The sequence below is a fragment of the Syzygium oleosum genome, unplaced genomic scaffold (genome assembly GCF_021117445.2).
Source record: "Syzygium oleosum isolate NSW1041296 unplaced genomic scaffold, Sole_v2.1 Sole_v2.31, whole genome shotgun sequence".
In the NCBI taxonomy this organism is placed as follows: domain Eukaryota; kingdom Viridiplantae; phylum Streptophyta; class Magnoliopsida; order Myrtales; family Myrtaceae; genus Syzygium; species Syzygium oleosum.
The window spans coordinates 673,337-697,461 of NW_026607515.1; the positions used below are offsets into that span (position 1 = coordinate 673,337).

At 41.6% G+C, this 24,125-nt stretch overlaps 3 protein-coding genes across 10 annotated transcripts; 2 read left to right on the forward strand and 1 right to left on the reverse strand.

The window, feature by feature from the left end:
- Positions 1-1,099: 1,099 nt before the first annotated feature.
- On the forward strand, positions 1,100-8,148 carry LOC115686139 (lysine-specific demethylase JMJ27-like). Of its 8 annotated transcripts, none has more exons than XM_056304309.1 (14): positions 1,101-1,300; positions 1,406-2,789; positions 2,978-3,108; positions 3,272-3,371; positions 3,484-3,616; positions 3,714-3,777; positions 4,080-4,827; positions 5,414-5,740; positions 6,044-6,508; positions 6,591-6,663; positions 6,746-6,831; positions 7,112-7,231; positions 7,573-7,687; positions 7,751-8,148. In XM_056304309.1, the coding sequence occupies exons 2-13, from the start codon at positions 1,602-1,604 to the stop codon at positions 7,663-7,665; spliced, it is 3,528 nt and encodes a 1,175-aa protein (XP_056160284.1). In that variant the 5' UTR covers positions 1,101-1,300; positions 1,406-1,601; the 3' UTR covers positions 7,666-7,687; positions 7,751-8,148. The 8 variants fall into 8 exon arrangements, with proteins under 8 accessions (XP_056160287.1, XP_056160288.1, XP_056160289.1 ...); XM_056304310.1 differs by having other exon boundaries at positions 7,828-8,148; XM_056304308.1 differs by having other exon boundaries at positions 7,573-7,654; positions 7,734-8,148.
- Positions 8,149-8,829: 681 nt separating this feature from the next.
- On the forward strand, positions 8,830-16,096 carry LOC115686144 (CLP protease regulatory subunit CLPX1, mitochondrial). Its single transcript, XM_030611345.2, has 15 exons — positions 8,830-9,724; positions 10,372-10,430; positions 11,277-11,377; positions 11,780-11,859; positions 12,507-12,557; positions 13,532-13,606; positions 13,704-13,781; positions 14,069-14,125; positions 14,228-14,298; positions 14,389-14,488; positions 14,577-14,681; positions 15,042-15,104; positions 15,232-15,354; positions 15,637-15,792; positions 15,876-16,096. The coding sequence occupies exons 1-15, from the start codon at positions 9,131-9,133 to the stop codon at positions 15,945-15,947; spliced, it is 1,785 nt and encodes a 594-aa protein (XP_030467205.2). The 5' UTR covers positions 8,830-9,130; the 3' UTR covers positions 15,948-16,096.
- Positions 16,097-17,029: 933 nt separating this feature from the next.
- LOC115686141 (pentatricopeptide repeat-containing protein At3g49240, mitochondrial) lies at positions 17,030-19,132 on the reverse strand. The gene has a single exon (XM_030611342.2). It carries the CDS (start codon positions 19,097-19,099, stop codon positions 17,147-17,149), a length of 1,953 nt encoding a protein of 650 aa, XP_030467202.2. The 5' UTR covers positions 19,100-19,132; the 3' UTR covers positions 17,030-17,146.
- Between the last annotated feature and the right edge of the window lie 4,993 nt (positions 19,133-24,125).

Below are 24,125 nucleotides of genomic sequence, written 5' to 3' on the forward strand. Positions count from 1 at the left end.
GGCAACACAAGCGTCTTTCGCCGTACTCATCATTTGTCGCTTTGGCGGCGTACAACGTTAAACTTTTCTCTATTTGTCTCCTGGGTAGAAGCGTCCAACATCCCTCCACAGAAGCATTTTCCTATTAAAGATGAACCAATTGTTTTTAAAACAGAGCACTTGTTGACTAATTAATCTCGAATTAACGTAAAGCGCTCTCTTCTTTCCACTAATTTCTCTGTCTTATGCTCTGTCGGGCCGTCACTTGATGGGGATCTGTCCAGCAGTGGTCCTGCCACATTCTTGTCCTCTTCTTGTTTCTTTCTCACACTCTATTTCTTTACGTTTGCAAATTGCAGAGCAATACAGTTCACTTCACACAAATTGCACTTTTATATACGTTTCTACACTCCCTTCTTTTTCCTATAACTTCAAGTTGTACAATAAGAACGTTTTATTCAAAAAAACTTCGTCGAGAAAAGATGATGATGCAAAATTGATATGACATTATCTAGAGTAGAGTACAATAAAGCTCCGTCCACGTTGCCGAGCGAGTTTCTATCTATTTGCTTGATGATTTCGTTCTAACAATTTATAAATCTCAACGTCTCTTAATGTCAAGCTCATAAGCTTATTGTGGAATATTTCGAAATCCTTTCCCGACCTGTTAAACATTCAAATTCAAATTCAAATTCAAATTCATTGTTTGCATATCCGTTTCAAATGTATATTCTTTCGCAATACTGAAGCTAAGAAATTTATGAAGAATGGCATCGTGAGTTCACGATATACATACATAGATGTCTTGCTCTTGGTGGGATATGAAAAAAGGCAAAAAAAAAAAGTGACTACTTTATGCTATATTTACATTAAAAAGAGCTGCTTTTTTATAGTCCAGTCTGGTAATAATACACGTGACAATTTCGGAGATGCGTAGGTAGTTTATCCGATGAGCCCTTTTTCTTTTCCCTTTTCTTTTGTTTGTTTTTATGTGGAATACACTTGATGAGCCTACGCCCCACGTGAGATTCTCCACCAATCTACTTGAATCATTCGTTCGCTTATTTTTTGGTCGAGGTTTTGGTCAAGAATTACGTGGATTCTGTCCAGTTCCCAGCACTGTCCCTAGTGGTGGGAGTGCTGTACCTCTTCGTCGGCCAAATACGAAAGCCTGTCGACTCTCAAGAAGACATAGTTCTTCATCATAATCACCCCTTTTTTCTTTTCACTTTCAGAAACGTACGGCAGGCATTTATCACTCCAACGTTGAACGCCTCGACGGCCGTAAAAAGAAGAGGGTGAAACACAATGGGAGACGGAGGTATTTCATACGTTATGTTGATGTGATGCACGTGGGTTTATGTCACCGAAATGGAGCTGGGAGATTGACTCAGACTTGACTTGTTCGTATGACTGAGCGATGCAGGTACGATGAGATGCTTTCTGGCGGGACCTCCACCTCGTTCAGCCCGGTCAGTACAGTCCCACTGTCAGTGTTTTCATGGTGGAGAGAAAAAAGCTGATGATTCCGTAACCAGCCTTCAAAGCCCACCTCCCACTCACCCCACACTCTTGAGACTTGCTGTGATTTTCTTGATTCTGACTGACCCGGATCCGGGGAAATGGACTCCGACCTGCCGGAGCAGTACGGGAGATGCGCAAGAACCGGCACGCCGAACTGGCGGTGCAAGGAGAGAGCCGTGAGTGGGCAGAAGTTGTGTGAGAAGCATTTGCTGTATTACGCCAAGATGCAGAGGAGCGCTCGCGCGACCGGTACTTGTGCAAGTGCTGGAGCCAAAGGGAGGAGGGAGAAATCTTCCGGTGACGTCTCCGAGGTGGGCTGCTGGAGAAGGGTGCCGGAGGTGGGAAGTGGTGAAGGGTCTTGTGGTGATGGTGGTGACGGTGAGAGCAAGAGAGACGGTGGTCCGCGGAAGAGAGGGAGGCCAAAAGGATCAACGAACAAGAAGAGAGTTGGTGATGGGACTGGGAAGGAGGTGGCGTCAGTCAGCGATGGGAATGAGAGCTTGTGTCCAAAAGCAAAGAGAGGAAGGCCAAAAGGTTCAAAGGACAAGAAGAAGGGGGCAAGTGTTGGAATTGCAGAGGATCAAGCAGTTTCTGGGCTTGAGACTCTGTGTGTTAACAATGTGGGTCATGAGGGAGTTAGTGGAGCGAATGGAGAGATAACTGAGAACGGGCAGTGCAAAAACATGATTTTAACGCGGAAGCGTGGTAGGCCGAAGGGCTCGAAGAAATGGAAACCGGCCACTCATAAAAGTAGAAAAAACCAGGAAACTGCTCCTAGGGATGATGAGTTGTTTTGGGTTAATAATGCGGGTCATGAGAAAGATGAAAGAGTGCTTGGAGAAAACGAAGAGGAAAAAGTTGAGGTGGTACGACGAAAGCGCGGTCGGCCGAAGGGTTCGAAGTGTCGGAATTGTGCTACTGCTAAAAACCAAGTGGTTTCTGAGGATGGTGCTAATGTGGGTTATGCAGTGGGCATTGAGCATGGAGAGGGGAAGAATGGGATTTTACAAGGCCGACCCAAGGGGCCGAAGAATCGGCAATTAGCTACTGCTGATGGAGAATTGGAAGGCAAGAATGGAGATTTCCTGGGAAATGGTCATCCTGGGTTTGAGACATTGAAGCCTAAAAGGGGCAGAGGCAGACCAAAGGGTTCAACAAAGAAGAAGACTCTGTTACTTGAGAAAGCTTCGTCTTCTCACAGCACAGAGAGGGTAGTCAAACGGATGAATAGAGAAAGAATGATCAAGATTATTAGTGGCAGGAGAGTTGGAAATTCAAGATCATCAGTAAGTTGTCCCAAAGCTTGTGTCTTAAGAAGCATTCTCCATTCATTTTAATGTTGTGTTGGTGACACAGGATTCTCGCAATGTAATAGTAATTTTGATGGAGATTTTTTATGACATTCTGTGTAACATTGTTGGTGACAAAATTGAGAGAACCGTGGGAATTAGGAATTATCTGGTTTCTGTTTCAGTATCATTGGAGTCGGAAAATGGAGCAGAGGAGTTCAATGTGTCATCAGTGCTTGAGGAGTCACAGAAGTGGGGTTGTAATTTGTTCCAGATGCAAGAGAAAGCGCTATTGCTATGACTGCCTTGACAAGTGGTACAGTAAATCAAGTTATTCCATTCAAACAAAGAGTAGCTGTACGTAATAATTAAATCAAAATTAGCAGGCTTCATTTGAACTTTTGTAGGTTTTTTTGCATCGTCTTCTGTCAATGTCACGTGACCATAGTCAAGGGACTATTCATTTTATGCTTGAATAGGTACCCGGGGAAAAGTAAACAAGACATGGAGATGGAATGCCCATTTTGCCGCGGCCATTGCAACTGTAGAAGATGCCTCAGGAAAGATTCAGTTCTTAGGGTTAGTTTCCACATTCTTTTGCATTTTATCTGCTTTCTTCCTTTCAATTCCTGCGCCAGAAGCCTGTTTTCGGTGTTTTTTCCATACCAAACTGGATATTGATTTCTCTTAGGCAGAGGAGGACAAAGAGGATAGTTTGATGAAGCTGCAGAAGTTGCTTTACATGCTCGACAAAACTTTGCCTCTCCTCAGGCATATGCAACAGGAGCAAGTCTCTGAATTGGGTGCAGAGGCTAGAATCTGTGGTATTAGACTGCTCGTTTGGTTCTTCTCTTTATCTGCTCAAAAGTTCGTCATCGAGTGAGCTGAATAAGGCATTTTGTCTGCTCCTCTTGTTAATAGGAAATCAAGTGGTGGAGGAAGATATACCAAAGTCTCTACTGGATGACGACGATCGAGTGTACTGGTAGATACTGTTCAGGTCTTCCTGATTGCTGAAATTAATATATATGATGTTTTATATTTTACCTTGGTGCGCTTCAACCTTACAACTTGTGGTACATTCATATAGTATGACCCTCATTCGCCATCATAGCCAGGCTTCTGATTCACATATTGGAAAACGTTGTATAAAATAGCTCCATGATAAACCAAGGACGGTTGTTGTCTCTTTGTTTCTTTTGAATTTCTCATACTGACCAACAATATGTTTTCCAAGTAGTTTGGATGTATATAAATTTGTAATTCTGCATAAATTTCCTTCAACAGTGACAACTGCAATACGTCCATCATCAATTTCTACAGAAGCTGCCCCAACCCTGTTTGCTCATATGATCTGTGTCTAACTTGCTGTTCGGAGCTGAGAAGACTTGATGAGGCAGAATCAACTGAATTAGAAAGATTGCAGAGTGAAGGTACGGAGTTGGATGTCCAGATACCATCTGTGAAAGGGGAACATGGTCAAGAGAGCAAATTGACCTCCTCACTGAACAATTATGCTGGCAATACAAAATTTGACTTTCATAATTGGAGAGCAGAAACTGATGGTTCGATCCATTGTCCTTCCAAAGCACAGGGAGGTTGCGGTAGTGGAATTCTTGAATTGAGACGGATCTTTGATGCAAATTTTATAGACAAAATAATAGACAATGCGCATAAGCTGATGCTACATTACGAGTCCCCAGAGACCAAACTTTCCCAAGGATGTATTTTGTGCTATTCCACTGATTCTACATTAAGTGGGAAACTCGAAAGAAGACAAGCAGCTCACCGGGAGAACAGTCATGATAACTGTTTGTACTGTCCTGATGCTCTTCACTTGAAAGATGATGGATATAAGCATTTTCAAACTCATTGGATCAAAGGTGAGCCTGTCATTGTTAGAAATCTACTACAAAAAGCGTCTGGACTAAGTTGGGAGCCGATGGTAATGTGGAGGGCGTTTAGGGGTGCGCAGAAGGTATTGAAGGAGGATGCTCATGTTGTTAAGGCCATTGATTGCCTGGATTGGTGTGAGGTAGGTCTCAACTTTAAGCTAGCTGAATCTGTGAGTTTGTATTATCTTGTTTCTCGCTGAATGTTATCTGCTATTTGGTCTAATATAAGCTGTGGTTGAATGGAGAATTCCGTTACATTATGATGCCTTATTTTTTATGCAAACTTCAGTAGTGATGACACATAGCAGTAGAAAGAATGGAAGTGTCAGTTTTCCTAGGATCACTTTGGCCAGGTCAATGAATCTCTCCACAGCTATACTTCCTTGATATTTCTTCAACTCAGTCAATGAGTAAAATTAAACTTAAGCCCAGACAGGTATCAGAAAAAGGAAAACTTGAGCTCAGATTCAATAACTCATGCGTCTCTAGATAATTGCTTGAGATTCTATAAGATGCATGTATAAGTTTAAATAGAAAAATTCGGGACTTCTGTGCATCCATTAATCAGATCCTTCAAAAGGGTAAGGTATTCTTCCTTCTTTATTCCTTTGGAACATGTACGGCGATTTTAACAGATATTGAGGCTGCATTTTATGTACGGAAAAATGCATAGCATGCACTTATACTTCAGGATAAAAACACTGCTGTCTGTTTCTGATGCTGCAGGTTGGAATCAACATTTTTCAGTTCTTCAAGGGCTACCTAGAGGGCCGCAGGTATAAAAATGGGTGGCCAGAGATGTTGAAATTGAAGGATTGGCCACCGTCGAATTCATTTGACGAGTGTTTGCCGAGGCATGGGACCGAATTCATTGCAATGCTTCCTTACATGGATTATACTCATCCAAGATCTGGTCTTTTGAACCTTGCCACGAAGCTTCCCGCATTTGTGAAGCCTGACTTGGGACCTAAAACATTTATTGCCTATGGATTTTCGAAAGAGCTTGGAAGAGGTGATTCAGTTACAAAGCTTCACTGTGACGTTTCTGATGCGGTATGCTCAATGCTTTGAGTAATCTTTACAATTGCTTATTATATGCAACTTGCAAGTTGAAGTGAATTGGATTTGATCATGAAATGCTCACATGTTTAGAGGCATGGGGACTTTCTTTTCTTATTACATACTTACATTTGCATAGAATAATCACATTACTGGAAGGCACTTTGCTCTTACTAGTTTCTGCTATGTGCTTTTTCCAAGTACTTTATTCTCGGTAAAACTCTCAAACTTCTCACCTGTTTCTTGAAGGTTATATATCACAATTTGAAAGTTTAAGTCATAACATTGTGTTTTCAGATCAATGTATTGACGCATACTACCAAAGTAAATATAGCTCAATGGCAGCATAGAGCCATAAACATTCTCCAGAAGAGACATGAAGCAGAAGGCCCTGATGACCTTGTTAACTGGATGCAAAATAACTTGGCTACATCTAAAAGAGACACATTAAGTGCTCATACTAGTGATCCTGGTGTCCATGACTCACTCTCCTCGTCTGAGCTAAATGAGGGTGAGGAGCCACATGATAAGGTCAGTAAAAGCGCATCAGAATTGGTTTTTCTGGAGGATGAGATGAGAGATGCATGTTTGAAGCCAAACTTGAGCATTACTGAAGAAATTATTCAAGACGATGATTTGGATGTATCGTTTGGAGGTGCTGTTTGGGATATTTTCCGTCGGCAGGACGTCCCCAAGCTAGTCGAGTACTTGCAAAGACATTGGAAAGAATTTCGCCACATCAACAATCTACCCGTCGAATCTGTGGGTAATTGGCTCCAAAATTAATTTGCCAAGATTAAAGTTAAGTTATATTCTCTAAACTCGGTAGATGTGACTGTGGCAGGTTATTCATCCGATACATGACCAAACACTTTACTTAACCGAGAGGCACAAGAAGCAACTGAAAGAGGAATACAGTATGTAAAGTTATTCATTTGTACTTCCTTCTTAGTATAGAAGTGTAGACAGGGACAGTTCTTACCGGTGAACTCTCTTCAGATGTTGAACCTTGGACGTTTGAGCAACAACTTGGTGAGGCTGTTCTCATTCCTGCAGGATGTCCACATCAAGTGAGAAACAGACAGGTGAGACTGCTAATCTCAAAACGAGATCGATCAACTGTCCTAAGCATGTGAATGTGTTGCCAATGATCCTCTCTAAGAGCCAACTCTTCTGTACTGCAAGAGAAGAGAAAGAAAGACTTTTTATCAGATTTAATTTGATCTTGCTTTGTTAGTCTCTATTGAGCTAAATAAGATTGAAGTTCAAAGAAATGAAACTCCTTTAAGATTTATCCAGAGCAAACTGATTTTCTTTGTATGTAAGTTCGCTTCTTTCACATAGCTATGCTGTCGTACTGTACAGTCGTGTATCAAAGTGGCCCTCGACTTCGTATCCCCTGAAAATGTTCAAGAATGCGTAAGATTAACTGAAGAATTCCGCAAGCTTCCGAGAGACCACAGAGCTAAGGAAGACAAACTGGAGGTACGTTGTGATGGTGCTGCTTCATATAATAACATAAGCTGTGATTTCACATCATCATTCATCAGGTTTTCCACTAGATTTGTGTTAACTATGTTATTGGTATAGCCAATAATTCGCAAAGTCAAATGACTAAGTTTGTGAGGTCGACAGTAAAGATAAAGCAAATATAAGGTTGTACACATTGATATAGCTTCTGGCATGCTTGCCGCGACTAGAAATACCAGTCGGCATATTGTGGAAAGATAACATTTTTAGTTGGTACAGCAATATCTGCACCAGGTAATCTGATTGTAACGCTGCAAATATTAAGTCAAGTCTCATTACTTTTCCTTTTTTTGTAGGTTAAAAAGATGGCGATCTATTCAGCAAGTTATGCTGTACGTGAGGCCCAAGTTCTGACAGCTGAACTTAACCAGAATCAGTGTAGCTCTTGACCTCAGCACATTCTTGTAACATGTATGTTGACACTTTCATTTTGCCCTCGAAATTGAACAAATAACAGTTAACTCACGTGTGTAGGATTGTCATATTCAAAGTCGTTTGCTGTACTCTTCGAAGCCGATACTTCCAGTATTGCTCCCTGAATTTTTCCTCAGCCCCCTCATAGTCTTGTAGTTCAGCTGACTGAGACGAGAGACAACGAAGCAACTATCTGTCGGACGGGGCTCCATCCTAAGCAGTGTTAGAGAAAGGGATTTGTTGTAAATATCTGGATGTCGAGACATCGAAGGTCTGGTAACTGGCCGATGCCCCATTGACGATCGAGAGATTATATTCATGTAACCTGTTGACATTCTTTGTTCGAAGTTAGCTTGTAATCTGTAACTAGTAGAAGGTGAAAGTGGCATATGCAGGATGTGTAGTGTACACCACCTACTTTCGCTTGTGCTAGGCTAAAGCTGCTCCCATTCCATATGCGATGACCGCGGAGCATCGAATTTGCAAATAACCGAGAAATTATTGCCAAGACTCGTTCTCTCAAATCAAGCTGATCATGTACCACATACAGAGAAACTACGTTGCAACACTTTTTCTATACTTGATTTGTCCATCACATCATTCTGTGTCACCTCTCAAACAAACAACCACGATGCACATTATGTACAGTCATGTACAATCAGCAATTTCCCGGAATTAACCCTCCTTTAGATCAATTATCAGAAGACAATACCAACATCGGTTTTGCATGAAACTAGTAACAATATGCACCTCATTGTCGAAGCTAAAAGGAAACTAGTAACACGGCATAGGTGTTACATGCATTTCCAATCACTGCTTTTGCTCGTTTGTCTCTTCAAACTAATGAACAACTCTCTGCAAACTGACTTCAAAAGGCATTATTTTTCGGAAAGAAAACAGATGAAATGAAAAGTACAGAAAAAATACATAGTAGAGAGGTGTCCCTGTCTCATTCCTAAAGACAACAGTCGCACGTGCAACCGGGAATTGGTTCTGCCTGCGGCCCTCGTAGATATCGTACAAAACCGGGAACGACATCAACCTCCTTTCGCCGCGAAAACGAACGGCGTCGTTTGAGCTCGACTCCGACCGCTTTAGATATTCTCGAGAGCTCGTATCTTTATATTTTTCTTTGGCTTCTTTCATCATTATCTCCCCTTCCTTGTCTGCTTCTGACTCTGCGTATGTGGGCGTTCGTGTTCCTGTAGAACAGAGGAAGCAAAAAAAATTCAATCTTGAATCTGTTTGCGTGCTCATGACTTAATCTTGCGCTGACCCTTTTCGATTCACCTCATATTTCGTCGAACACCTCGATCAATTCCCGATTTTTCCATCTCTTTGTATGAACTCGGAGCTCGCTCGCTCTGACTGAGCTCAGCTTTGCTTGACGGAATTCCCCTGCCTTTTGCTTCTTTCCGGGGGAAGTTATTCACGGCCGTCATGGCCGCCGTGCTCAAATGCAAGCCCTCCAAGGAAACGGCGACTTTCGCGGCTTCCCAATTCCGCTGCTTTGTGTTCAACAACCAGATGCATGCGGGTCGCGTGCCCAATTCCCACCGCGCTAGCCATTCCAATTGGGATAGGTTCTTTGCCAACACCCCGTACCACTTCACTTCTTTCAAGCCCGTGACGCTCCGCGGGGAGTTCGTCGAGCAGGGCACGCAGTTCTTGGGTGATCGGAGGGTTAACTCGATTGTTAGCGGCAAGAAGGGTGCCGTAGCGTGTGATGAGAGGGAGATGTTGGGTAATTCTCGCGGGGATTGTGATGGGGGTAGAAGTTGGAGTGAGAGATTTAACATGGCGAGCTCCAATGGGGACCCGCCGGAGGTGTGGCAGCCTCCCGGGGGTGGAGTTACGGTGAGGCTCGGGAATTCAGGGTACGTCGTGACGAGAGGAGGTGGGTCGGGTTCGGAAAGCGATTCACCCAAGGATGAGTCTTGGGGTGGCTCAAATCGGGGGAGCAATTTTCCCACTCCAAAGGAGATTTGCAAGGGGCTTGACAAGTTCGTGATTGGACAAGAGAGAGCAAAGAAGGTAATGCTTGGTTGCTTGTTGGTGAACTTAAAATGCGTTTTTGCGGGTTCACTTTTTATGCTTTATGAAATGTAAAAGGATAGTGTTGTGGATGTCAAGAAGCTTAATTTGCTAAAGCAGTGTCTTCTTTTCTTATTTTGAATTGATATTTCTTTGTGGCTACAAGTTAGCAGTGGTTACAGGTTATTGCAATATTTGCTGGAATACAATCAAATGGTGTAGAGTAATTCTCCCTTAGTTGGGAATAAAGAAGCTGTTTAGATATCATTGCCACCTGTAGTTGCATATGCTTCAAAGCAATATGCTTTTACCTTTTGTGAACACTGGAAATCCAATGGTTTTCTGTCATACTATCAGAATGAGAATGTCATAATTGATGATTTAGCATGGTGATATTCAGTGCTCATTCTGGTTTCGGAATCAAATCATATGAAAGGTTCTTGCATTACCTGAACTCTTTGGGATCCCTTTCCAGATATGCTAGCCTTGAAACACTTGTGTGGCTGTGAGAAGATGTTGGGTGTGCATAATATGGAAATACGATGGAGTTTACTATAAAGCTATGGAGCTATAGATAGTTTCTCGGTCTGTTTAAAACATTGAAAGAGATTTTATTTTACAGTCCTCCTTAACATGTGCTTTTGCAGGTGCTCTCCGTTGCAGTCTACAATCACTACAAAAGGATATATCATGAGTCTGCGAAGAGGTAATTAGCTTAATACCTCATGACATACTCATATGAACCTAAATATTCCCTGATTGAGTTGTCCATGCACTTCTGATGTTAAACCATTTAAATGGCCAATTGAACTGTGCCATGCTTTCATGTATATTTCAGGCAATTTCTCTTTTCACTTGGTGAATTTCACTTCTGGGAGTTGCCATTTTTCCATTAACTGATAATGAGCAGCTTTAATTGTTATTGTTTCAAACCCACAAATTAAAATTTGTTGGTAATTTAGTTTTTTATGTGGCAAGATGCCTGGATGTTTCCGCGTGTGTTGTATATGCCTAAGCAAATACAATAAGGATAAACTATTGTGATGTAAAGCTAGAATTTCAAGCTTTTGGAAGATATTCACTCTATTATTATCCATGTTATTTTAATCTGCTTCTGGAGTCACTCTGAGAATTTAACCGTGATTATTGCCATGCAATATGCAAATCTCCATCTTAAAGTTGAATGGAAAGCCATTCATAATTCAAAGATGGATTAGCATTGACCTGTTTTTTCACAATAACTTCAAGTCAATACATTGAAGATACCAAAATGATTCGTGCAAATCATGCACGTGAAATGGAATAGCTTCGGTGAAACTTGTACATTTTAGTTTGCCACCATAAAGGCTTGGAACTTATTATGGGTTAATCGTTTTCAATGATTCTTTCTTTATGTCTATCAAATGTTTTCTAGCACCATAACATTGAAATATTGGAGCATAGCTTCCCTGAGTTTCTCTATGCTCCTAATTAGTGTCAATTCTAGTGCTCGTAACTCTTTCTGTTTAATTGATTAATCCTTCGACACTTCTGTCGTCATTCTGGAAGTTAGGCCTGCTGGAGTTATAGAGGATGGAAGATCAGAGTCAACTGATGATGACTCAGTTGAACTCGAAAAGAGTAATATCCTTCTTATGGGGCCGACAGGCTCAGGTAATTCACTATCAGTCTCTATCCCTACTTGACAAACATGAATAAGTAAACATTTCAGCTATAAAATAAATATTATTAATCTGATCAAGTGTGAAATGCATTGTCTAGTTGTATGTCTTCATTTGAACAAACTTAGGGTCCCTACATGAATGCAAAATGTTCATTAAATCCAGAGTACAGTTTGTATAAACTGAATTAGTATGGAAAAACTTCTCCTTGCCTTATTCTTTTTTTCTGTAACTGATGTTGATCTCTATTTGCTTACTATTATATCGCAGTAATAAATTGGAGTATGAACAGTTGATATGAGAACTATACAGAATTTTTTTCCCAGTCGTTTACTTATCCCATGAATCGACTACTTCTCGTGCTTACTCTCTGTCGATGTTGTCTCAAGGACAGGGAAGACATTACTAGCCAAAACTTTAGCACGATTTGTGAATGTTCCCTTTGTTATAGCTGATGCAACTACTTTGACTCAGGCAAGTTGGTAGCCCCTTAATTTTATTTTTATTATCAGCGTTTTCCGCTTTGTGTATTATGGAGCAAAAATGTGAATTCATGGAAGCTTCATGGGTTACGAGGAATTTTCCCTAGTTGCTTATATATTCACAAGCGTTGGGAATTATGAGCATGCAAGTATGTACCTAGTCCTTTTCAGTTGGCATTGCTGATTTGGAACCCTACCCTTTAGATGGATATCAGTAACTTTTTCTGTGTCATTCTTGCTGAGTTCTTGAATATTTGACGATCTGGAGTAAGTGACTTGTCCAGGGAAGACTCGTGTTCATTGAGTTTTAACAAATTTGGTATCGACAGTGGCAAAGTAAAAGCTAAATTGCTTCTTTTATGGTTCACAAAACTTCTTTACCTATTCTCAGACTTCCGGGGAGAGACTAGATGATTTTATTCTGTTTGTTTTAAAGTTCCTTTAGGAGAGTGGAATGCAAGGATAGCTAGGATCATTGTTTGTTTTTTTTGCTCAATTTAGAATTGAAATTTGTGTCATTTTCCTTTGGAATTCATATTTCTTTACCTCTAATGCAACGTCCTATATAATTGCGAATGTGAGAAAGTTTATCAGTGATTTTAGCTCTGGACGTGCAATGACATGAACTCTAATTTGCAGGCTGGATATGTAGGGGAAGATGTGGAGTCCATATTGCATAAGCTTCTTACAGTAAGTTTTTCTCCCAAAAAGAAGTTACATTTTTTGAGAACCTTTGTCCCTTGACTTGATTTTTTTTCTCTCATTGCATCTTTTCTTTGTCTAAGATGGTGTCTTGCAAATTTAGGGTCTGTAGCCGAAGGATTTTACTTTATACGTTTTTGATTAATCTAAATCTGCAACTACTTTGACTTTTTTTAATCTAAAAATATCTGAAAATTTCACAACATCCAAATGTTACCCCATAAATTTACATATATATTTTTCATAATCTTATGAAATTTGAACAATATTTTAAATTTCGTTGCGAAAGCAAAAAAGAGCATTTTGCTTATGATTAATCAAAAACAAACAGGTCCTTAGTAATATTCACTTTCGGTTCGTTTTGGTTGTTTCTTCTTTTGAACGAGGACAATTCTACCACAAATATAATATAGAGTTACTTTGGATTTGTCTGTTCTGGCTCATTAGGGTTATTTCTCACAGCAGTAGTGATCTATCACTGTACTTCTGACTTCTGAGTCACTTTCATTTTTCTGGTCCAACTGCTCAAGCTTCACCTGAGTAAGCCAAAGTTATGCTTGCTATTACTCAGATTCAGTGCTGCTTCGTTGTAAGATTTTGGGCCTTCTTCGTGTGGCCTTTCAAGTTTCTTTTGTCCTGACATAAGTCCCGAGCTCTACTTTAAACATGTATACTGATCTTAATTTTTTCAGTCTCAGAGGGTGGTAGATCTGCTGATGTTCTGTATATGGGTTGTCCTTTAGATGCCCTCTCCCTCTTCTCAAGAATAATGGTTTTCCTTGTGTAAAAACAACAAAAGATAAAGGCTAAGTTTTTTCACTGTTTTCGATGCTGTATTAGCTTATGTGGTTATTCAAGAAAACTTACTCCAGCAACTGCGTATTTATACGATTATCTTCGATCACGGTTCTCATTGCGGTGAAAACTGGTGATCTTACCATCTTGTTTCTTCAACTTGGTAGGCTGCTGATTATAATGTGGCAGCTGCACAGCAGGGCATTGTTTACATTGATGAGGTCGACAAGATCACCAAAAAGGTTTTTACTTCCTCTCTCTGGTCATTTTTGCTCGAGAATTTACAAAAAATTTTCAACCTTAGAAGCATGTGATCTGATCACCTATTTTGCCTTGCAGGCTGAGAGTGTTAACATAAGTAGAGATGTATCTGGGGAAGGTGTCCAGCAGGCATTGCTAAAAATGCTTGAGGGGACTGTAAGTGTGTTTTATGCCCCAGCTCTAAAATGAGTAAATTAGCCGTCGCTTTTGCTTCCATGTTGGGGACAGGCAATGTGACAAAGTGTCACTGAAGCAGCTCTTTGTGCTATCATAAACGCACAAACAGACACATACATATATACACACAAGGAAAAAAAAATCCTGCCTGTTGATCACATCACCTCCAGAGTCTGTCAAATGAGATAACTGTTACAGTGATTACTCTCAACCATATCTGATCTTGAATTTTTCTTGACATTCATTTTGTTCTGGATCTTGTAAAGGTTGTAAATGTTCCAGAGAAGGGAGCTCGTAAGCATCCTAGAGGTGACAATATTCAAGTATGTTCACCCTGCATTTGTTTGATGAATTACAAGTCATGAGCTTGTACTTCATTACTTTCTGGTTTACAACCTATATTTTGTTCTTCCTCTTTTTGGCAGATTGACACCAAGGACATCCTCTTCATCTGTGGTGGTGCCTTTGTTGACCTAGAGAAGACAATCTCAGAGAGGTCATATTAATGCTAAAGTCTTGATTCTAATATCCTTAAAACTGACTATAAATGTGCTTGTACTCGACTACCTGAAAAGTTGGTCTGCAGGCGTCAAGATTCGTCGATTGGATTTGGTGCTCCAGTACGTGCGAACATGCGAGCTTCCAATGTTACAAATGCGGCGGTGGCATCTTCTTTATTAGAGATTGTAAGTGCATTCTAGTCCTCATTTTGCATCCAACAGCTAGTAGTCTTCTCAGCTTGTTAAATTCACATTGTCTGTTGCTGTATGGCAGGTTGAGAGTAGTGATCTTATTTCATATGGTCTGATACCTGAGTTTGTTGGGCGGTTTCCAATCCTTGTCAGTTTGTCAGCTTTAAGTGAAAACCAACTTGTTGAGGTAATTCTGTACTCTATTTTATAATTGGCACTTTAAATTTGTGAGGCTAATTATGTGAAGTGAGCTGACTGATTGATTTTTTATTTTGCTGGATATCCCGCATTTTTGTTTGCCTCATGCTGTCTTTTACTTTTACCAAAAGATATAGACATCTTTTGTTTTAACCGTTCAAGTTCCAGCTACAGTGCTGAAACGTAGCTGACTAAGTGCATTGACTTTTTATTCGTTGGAGAAAACACGGAAGTGTTAAATGACTGCAGCAAAATAAAACTTGTGATGTTTGCCAACATGATTTGGATAGTCAGCTCCAATTTTAAGCTTGTTTTCTATGATCTCGTGATTCTGTTGTAACTCATGTAGGTTTTAACGGAGCCAAAAAATGCTTTGGGAAAGCAGTACCGGAAGATGTTCCAAATGAATGGCGTAAGTTTTTTTGCAGGGGCTTCTTCCTAATTTATGTGGAGAAACTCTTGTTAGAATTTTTTACTGTGTTCAGTGTCACTAATGTCATTTAGATTGTTTGATTTTACATAGACATTGCGTATTGCAGGTGAAGCTGCACTATACTGATAAGGCTTTGAGATTAATTGCTAGAAAAGCGATAGCCAAAAATACTGGAGCTCGAGGACTAAGATCCATACTGGAGAATATTCTGATGGAAGCCATGTATGAGGTAATTCTGACATCCCTTGGATCTTCTCTGAAAATCACTTGAGTGGTTTTCTGAGAGCAGTAATGTCCATCAATCCCTTTGCTTGTTGGCTTAATAAGGACAGTTTAAAAAAAATTTGTAGCTAGATCAAGAACGACAGTTCTCGGGTTTGAATGTTTCTTCAACTACTTTTAAACGTTGGTTTGGTGATCTATTAGCCATTCTTGATTGATAGGTTCGTATTTGCAACGTTTCTAGTCATCTCATTACATACCTAATAGACTCCCTAATTCTTGTTTGCAGATTCCAGATGTAAGAACGGGGGAAGACATAATTGATGCAGTCGTAGTTGACGAAGAGGCGGTTGGGATCGAGGGACGTGGACATGGGGCGAAAATCCTCTATGGCAAAGGTGCTTTTGATCGATATCTTTCCCAAAAGAAAGTAAAGGATCAAGAGGTGCATATTGCTGTGTTCTCTAGCTACAAACGTCTATCACTGACGAAACATCTCTTAATTATGCTCTTATTTTCCTGTTGCAGACGAGCATTGAGAGTTCTGATGGGGAACCCGAGGTGGAAGCTGAGATTCCTAAAATTGTTGCCAGCATGTAATCCTTTTGGCTCGTTCTTATTGTAATTCCACCGGTGTACATAATAAAGCTTATATTTATTGAACTAGTTAGTGTACGCATAAACATTATAATCCTCCTTTTTTTCTTTGGTCGGGAAACATTATAATCCTCCTTGGAAATTGCATTTTCTGACCGGTTCGTGCGCCTTGTATATTGCCTTTGCCTTTTCTGATTGAGATCTATGATGCATTACAACTTCTCTCTCTCCTTTCAAAATATGCAAATAGATTGTTCCTCGTGATTGGGCATGTTTCAGGCGTGCATTATCTACTTTAATGACGGGCGTTATTGTCCCATTCTCATTCTCATGTCTGGTATTGTGAAGGGTGAGAGTTCAAATTTGGGCATTGCTGTCTGTTTATGGCGGGAAGTATTTCTTTTGATCATGGGGTTGTGTGAGGAGCACCATCCTAAGGAATAGGCTTCGACCCTACGACGTTGCATTATTCTGAAGGGCGAACTAACCGATCGAAAGGGAGTAAGTACATAGACCGTTCCAGCCTATTTGAAAGCATAGATCGGCTGTCGGGTAAAGATACCAACTGAAAATGGGGTCTCTACGCTTCACTTCAGAAGGAACCCTTCTCGGGTAGATTATCATTATGGTTATGGGAGACCATAATACGGCGTTTTTCTTGTCTTAAATGAATTGACGCTCGGTTATTGAATTTGACACGAATCAAGCATATCGGTATCATTGTTCCATAACCAAATCATCTTAAGTGGAGTCTTGCCCTTGGTGTCCAAGAGCGATACTACACCTTCTTCAAATCTAGTCAGTTCCCATCCTATTCCTTCGATTACTTTCAGCAAATTTCCCATTTTCCATTGAAGTTGCCAGGCAAAATTTGTTAGGTAAAACGACATTTGGCCTTGTGTTCTAAACTTAAAGAAAGGGGCATTGATTAGTAGCTGCTTTATTATACATCCAGAAGTGAGTGATGCATACCAACAGTAGTTCACAGAAAGTCCGATATTTTATCCCCGTCGACAACTTCTATATCGCGACTAGTATGCACCCGATGGCATCACCAAGTTGAATACCCACAGGCCACAATGATCAGTTCAGCAAGACAAAGCAGGTCACATTTCATCCATTTTCTATTCCGCTGAAGCGAAGCAAAGAATGCACATACTCACTAGCACTTTTTCTTGGTCGAAATACTCACTAGCACTTAATTAGCACAAAGGAGCTTCTCTGGCTGGATCAACCTCTCCGCTAGCTGCATTCTCAGCAACAACTTCCTCAGTAGTCTCTTCTTTCCCACCATTAGTGTCCTCATTCGCCGATAGGGCTGCATTGGCTTCGCCACTGGCATTATTAGCCAATTCCTTCTCTTCTTCCTTCTTACCCAGCAACTTTGAAGGAAGTAAAGAAGCAACCGCAGCTCTTGCGCTTCTCTTGGCCGCTTCGGCTGCCTCAGCCTCTCTAGCTTTAGCCTCAGCTTTCTGCCTCTCCTTCTCCTCCATCAGCTTCCCCAGCTCTTCCTCTCTCCCTTCTTTCCTCAGCTCCCCCTTCACAAACTCCTGAAACTCCTCATCGAAGATAATTGGATCTTCATCCAACAGTTGATCCACCATTTTAAGAACTTCATCCAATTTACCGTCCTCGCTCAGCGCCTTCATCATGAACTGGTAGCTCTCCACATCCATCTTCAGCTTCTTCACCATGAGATCATAGAACGCCTTAGCCTCGTCGACCCTCCCAACCTTGACCAACCCATCAACCAACTTGTTGTACACTGCCAAATTAGGTCTCAGACCAGAATCCACCATTTTCTTAAAGTATCCCGCCGCATCATCAGCCCTGGCGTTCTTGAAACAGGCATCCATCAACAGAACGTGTGTGAATTCATCAGGATTGACTTTCTTCTCAATCATTTCCCCAAAAAGCTCCTCGGCTTCTGCCAGCAAGCCATCCTCACATAATTGTTCAATCAAAACATTGTATGATAACACGTCTGGGCCACATCTATAGTCGTTCATCTTCCTGAAAACGTCAATAGAGTCCTTAAACTTCCCTTGCTTGCAATACCCATCGACAATCACGTTAAAGCTCCCCAGATTAACTGCCAACCGCTTAGGCGGACTATGCTCCTCAAGCATCCTGTCGAACAACTTCAGCGCCTCCTCAAACTTCCCATTCTTTGTCAACGCATCCAACACCGAATTATACGCGACAGCGCTCATCTTCACCTTCGAATACTCACCCACGGCTTCCTCGTAACACTCCATCGCAGCATCCTCCATTCCCCTCAAGAAGTACCCTCTCATCAACCCTCCATACACCACCCCATCCTCAATCACACCCCCCAACTTCTCCTTCAACTCCTCATAAAGCTTGAAAATTCCATCAGCGTCCGAATTCTTCGCGCACCCAACCATCAGATAATGATACACAAGCGGGTCCGGAGCAAATTCCTTGACAGCCATTTCCTCCTTCAACTCCAGAGCCCTCTCCACCTTGTTGTTATCCACCAACCCCTTGATCAGTGTCCTGTAAGTGGTCGGCGAAGGGTTGATCGGCGCATCGTTTATGAACTGCTTGTAGTGCTCCATCGCGGTATCGGGTCTTCTGCAATCGAGGTAGGTCTGGAACAGCAGATTGTAAGTGATCACATTGGGGGCAAGCCCAGCTTGGGTGATGAACCTGTGGAGGGACAGGAAATCGGAGTACTTCGACTGGCGGACGAGCGCGTGGAGGACGGCGTTGGCGGTGAAGATCGTGGGGCGGCAGTTGGAGTAGATGGAGTGGCGCGTGAGCAGGGCGGCCTCCTCGAGGTCGTCCTCGCGGACGAGGGCGAGGATGCGGTTGTGCAGGTTGAGGCGGTTGCCGGAGAGGGCGGAGATTGGCTCGGGGAGCTTCGGGGAGTTGGGGTTCTGCGGGATGGAGGACGGGGGCCTCGTGGGAGGCGGAGGAGGGGAGGCGGACGGCCGGCCGAGGGAGGAGAGCGGGGGTTCGATGCGGAGGCGGCGCTTGCGGCGGCGGCGCTCGGCGGCGGCCTCCTCCGGGGTGGCGAAGGAGAGGGAGCGGAGGGAGACGAAGCGGCGCGGCGGCGGAGGAGGGCGGCGGAGGGCGGGGCTCGCGAGGATTCTGAGGTGGGCGAGGAAGGCTGGTTTCGAGAGCGACATTTTCTAGAGAGAGAGAGAGAGAGAGAGAGAGAGCAGCGATGAGGAAGGAGGTGAAGATGGAGGATAGGGTTCTGAGAGGGTTTAAGGGAGGAAAGAGAGGGAGAGAGAGAGAGAGGCGGGTCGGGTCGGGTCGGTTTGGGCCTGGGATGAGAGCGTTGGTTTGGGCTGGAGGGCCAGTAAATTGTTGGGCCTGTGGATGAGCGATTTGGTTTGGGCTTTAAGGCCCAGTAAAAGATTGCTTATGGGCTTTTTGTTGCGGGTTTTTCCTATGCGATGAAGGAAAACTCGCGCGTCGTGACTAAGGGTTAGCGATTCCTGGTTCGCCAGGAAAACTCGCGCGTCGTGATTAGGGGTTAGCGATTCCTGGTTGCTACTGAGGTTCGAGAACCGAACCTACCCTACATACCTTGGAACCTAGAACCTACCGTGTCACAAGCTGCAAGGTCGGTTCCAAGGTCTACTCGGGTCCGACTTTATTATTAATTGAACGATTACAGTGAATCATCACCTTTTTATGACCATCACTTGTTACTACAATCCAACCACAATATATATTTAGATACACGAAAAATATGAAACAATAACAAAGTAAAAGTCTCGGTCATAAAATAGAAGCTCGAACTAGTGGTTCCGGATTATACACTCATCATCGGATGTCATGGAATGCCGTAGGATCGCGCGAAGATATAGATCAAGAAAAACACAAGTTCCAGATTTCAGTTCAATTTACTCCGAAACCCGAAACTTATTATCAAAACAGTTCCCTAATTTTGGAACCTAGAACCTACCTTGGAACCCGAACCCTGAAATCGGATAACATGATCGATTAACCTAGTATATGATGTAAAATATATGAGGAAAGAAAATATGTATAGAAATGCCGATTTCAGCCCTGATATCAACTTTAATGAGAGAAATAATAAAAAAAGAATCGATTAATATGGAGTACCCAGGGAAATTATAAAATAAGGACCCAAAGTGGGTGTTTTTTTTCAAAAGAGGACTTCAAGTGGACAAGGTATCAATTAAGGACCCAAAGTGTCAAACTAGTATCAAATAAGGACTGAGCCCATTTGCCGTCGGACAAATGTTCTCCGTGGCTGATCCCGACATTTCCGCACCGGAATAGCGGCAATTTTGTCCAATTTTTTTTTTCTTCTTTCTTCCGTTCGCGGTTCCATTTACCTAAAACTTGAAACTTATTATCAAAAGCGGAGTTCTCTAATTTTTGGAAGCGAAACACGAAATCGGATAGGTTCCTACTGAGTCAATTATTAGGTTTCGGGTTCTACCTGAAACCGTGTTTACCCTCGTTATGACATTAACTCGGAATACCAAAATACGAAACCCAAGGGCAAGAACGGAAAAAAATCAACGTGATCGATTAACCTAGTATATGATGTAAAATATACGACGAAAGAAAATATGTATAGAAATGCCGATTTCAGCCCTGATATCAACTTTAACGAGAGAAATAATAAAAAAAGAATCGATTAATATGGAGTACCCAGTTCACGATCCCACGAGTCTAAGAAAAAAATCGAAACAAAATCAAATTGCAAAACGCAGTGTCATTTGCTTTGCGAACCATACTTACTGAAAACCTTCTCGAATCGGACCAAAGAAGAAAATTGATTGCTGCGCTAACTAATGGCGGAGCAAAATCTTCTAAACAACGCAATGTCCAAACTTTTCGGGTACACTTAAATGGGCTTTCGTGTACTACATACTGAAAATTAGACCACACGCCGAACGTTGAAGAGACGACGGCCGCCGCCGATGCTAGCTGTCTCTTATGTTGGTCGGCATTTGACCATCGGATCCGATTTTAACTATAGATTGGATGGAGAGCGAGTTTGGCGTGGATCGACGTCAAAAGCTCAAAGACTAGCTAAAAGCATGGAAATGATTTCAAACCGGTCCAAAGATGATTCCACGATAATCATGACAATTAGCAATTCCATGCCCATTCGAGGCTCTGTTGAACGTCATCTGGGCCACACAAGGTCTTATAGTTAGGCGCCGAAATTAAAGAAGTTTTACCAAATTTTAACAGTAAGTTTTATGCGGAGTGTTAAAATAGAGCAGCAATTTTGGTTGAGAAACACGTGCAACCAAACATAATAATGGACATGTTTTTTTTTCTGGATGACAAAATCGAGGGAATCATCGCTTCCGGACCAATCAAATTTTCCCAAATTCTTAGTACGCAGTTCCCATCTTCAAATCAAAAGTCAACCCATCAACCATTAATGTGAAGTATATAGAGTATTGATCGTGTGTTAAATCAATAGATTATTTAATACGAGTTTCATAATCAAGTTAATTAATTAGAGATTAGGAAGCCGAGCCGACGGCTAATCTCTTTGAGGCAAGTCGTGATCTGGATATGAGCACCAAATGTATGCTCTGTACAAGACAACGTGCTTATATGATGCCGCAGAGTACGTATAAAGTAATCGTGTGAATCGATCTCTGCCAACGTACACTCAATTGGGTTTACTTCAAGTATAATATCTGCGTTTTAATAATCGGACTAAACCTTATCGAGTTCATGTCAGTGTGTTATTCTACAGGAATGGGTGGTTCCATAGTCAGTCCAATTCAGAGGAACTTGGAACATGTCCCGTGGGAATCTACTCGATCACAGATTTCAGTATCGGGACTTGATAGATCTTGGAACGCAAGAGAATGCTATCACTATTGCTGTTAGAATGTTACCTTTTAACATCCTTTTGTTTACGAGAATATCATACTTTATCGAGAAGCTTCTTCTTGCTTGAACGGGTGTCGCTAACTTTGCCAGTTGAGAAAGAAATGTGCAAAAGCTAAGCAGACAAAAGCAAGTGGGACTCAAAACCCGGGTCTCACCCTTCTTGTTAATGCACGCGATACACAGCTTTTCTGGGGTTATACTGAGCAGGAAAGGATCATGAATCACATGGAGTGAACAGCACTATGCCTCGCAGCCCTCACCAATATCGTGGAAAAAGTACAAAAAAAGTCATAAACCTACTGCATTAATACCAATTCAGTTCTAAATATTTTCATATTAGTATCAATTCAGATTATCCGGCCAATTTAGATCGAAAACCGTTGATGTGGATACCGACCGTCCTACGTGGCACGGTCGGCATCGTAGGACGGCCGGCGCTGGCGTGGAATCTTTAAAAAAATTTTAAATATATTTTTTGAATTGTTAATGTTTTTTTTTTCTTTTTTTCCTTCCTTCTCCTAGCTTGGGCCGACGCCCTCGCCGACCACAACGGAGGGTCGACCTCACGGCTCGCGGCATGGGGGAGGGCCACCCTCGCCCAGGCCACGAGGGTCCAGCCCTCGCCCTCATCGGCGAGAGCGACTCTCCCCTGTGGTCGGTCGCCAAAAAGAGAAGGAAGAAAAAAAATAAAGGAAAAAGGGAAAAAAAATATTAGACAATTCAAAAAAATTATTAAAGATTGTTCACGTTAGTGCCGGCCGTGCCACGTAGATCGGCTAGTGTTCATGTCAGCGATTTCTAGCCTTAATTGACCGGATGAACTGAATTGGTACCAATATGAAAAGGTTTATGATTGAATTGGTATAAATGCAATAAGTTTATGACTTTTTTTGTACTTTTCCCCCAATATCGTACAATATATGTCAATTTCTATTTTAGGGTTTTGTAGGTGGTCCAATTCCCGGTCCGATTCTCGATTTGGTGTTGGCGTGTGGTTTATATTCCCCTCTGATAGGAAGGCATGGGGGTCTCACCGGGTGGGTGTTTGGGGGCTTCCTTGGCAGGGGTCGTAGGGGACAACGTCCCCGCAAAGTCAAAGGGTTTTTATATTTTGAGCATGCATTTTATTGGTAGTTTGGGCTGCGCCCATGAATATCTACAGTTGCTTTTATATATTATCATTTTCTTGTAATTGAGAGATGTAATACAGAAGTGCAATGTGTTAGTTATAGTGAAATAGCAAAGTGATTGTGTGCCGAATCCTAACATCCGGTTCAAGTTGGTTCCCGCATAGTAGAGGTTCCAAAAAATATGGGATCGGGAACCGAACCGAAATCTCACCAAAACCTAGAATCGGAACGATTCCCACCGGTCGGGTCCTCCCATTTCCAGTTCTATCCTAGAACCATACTCACCTCTATTATCATATGCACGGTGCCCACTCGTCTTCTCGATCTTCACCGGTCCAGTTCCAGGTTCCCGATTTTAATTACCTCGAAATCATGCTCACCTCTATTATTCCATGCATGAGCACGCACCCGTCTTCTCGATCTTCTTTTGCTAGAGCGGGAAATCGATTCGGAATTCCCAAACCCAACACTAATTCTCCTAAGCATTGTCATATCAGATATATAAGAGAATATGCTTGTTTGACAGGATTTTTCCTTTCCTTTAAAACGTAATTTTCAGCTTTATTCACATGCAAATCCACCGACGGTTTGATACGCGGGTACATTGATCGTAATCAGAATCTTATAAAGGAAAGGAAAACTGATTGGCGTGACCATGTCCCCTTTATTTTTTTTTTTCTCTTTTGGCTTTTTCGTAAACGATCAAAGGTTCGATATTATTATATTTTGATAATGTTCACCCCCTTCGAGATATTTAAGATAATAAAATAAATAACATCTAAAAATTCACTACTGCCTCTTTATTTAACATATAAAATAAATAACGTCTAAAAAATCACTAGTGCCTTTTTCATACTTTCCAAAAGTTGAAACATCTTTTTCTCGAACCTTTTTACGGGGGATAATCAAGGCCTGTTTGCCCGAACCAAAAAGCTCCTTGTGAATTTTTGTTTGCAGTGAAATTTTGTTTTTAAAATATCATGGAAAAAATTATAATGAATTTTAATATTATTGTCTGTGTATTTATAACATTTTGAGGTACTTCGATACTGAATACCCAAAAATTTGAGGTACTTAAAATTAAGTCCGAGTCAAATTTGAAAAGTTTCGAGGTATAAAGTTGAAGAAAAAGTCAAAAGTGGAAAATAAAACCCACACACACACAAATCCGATCTATCTT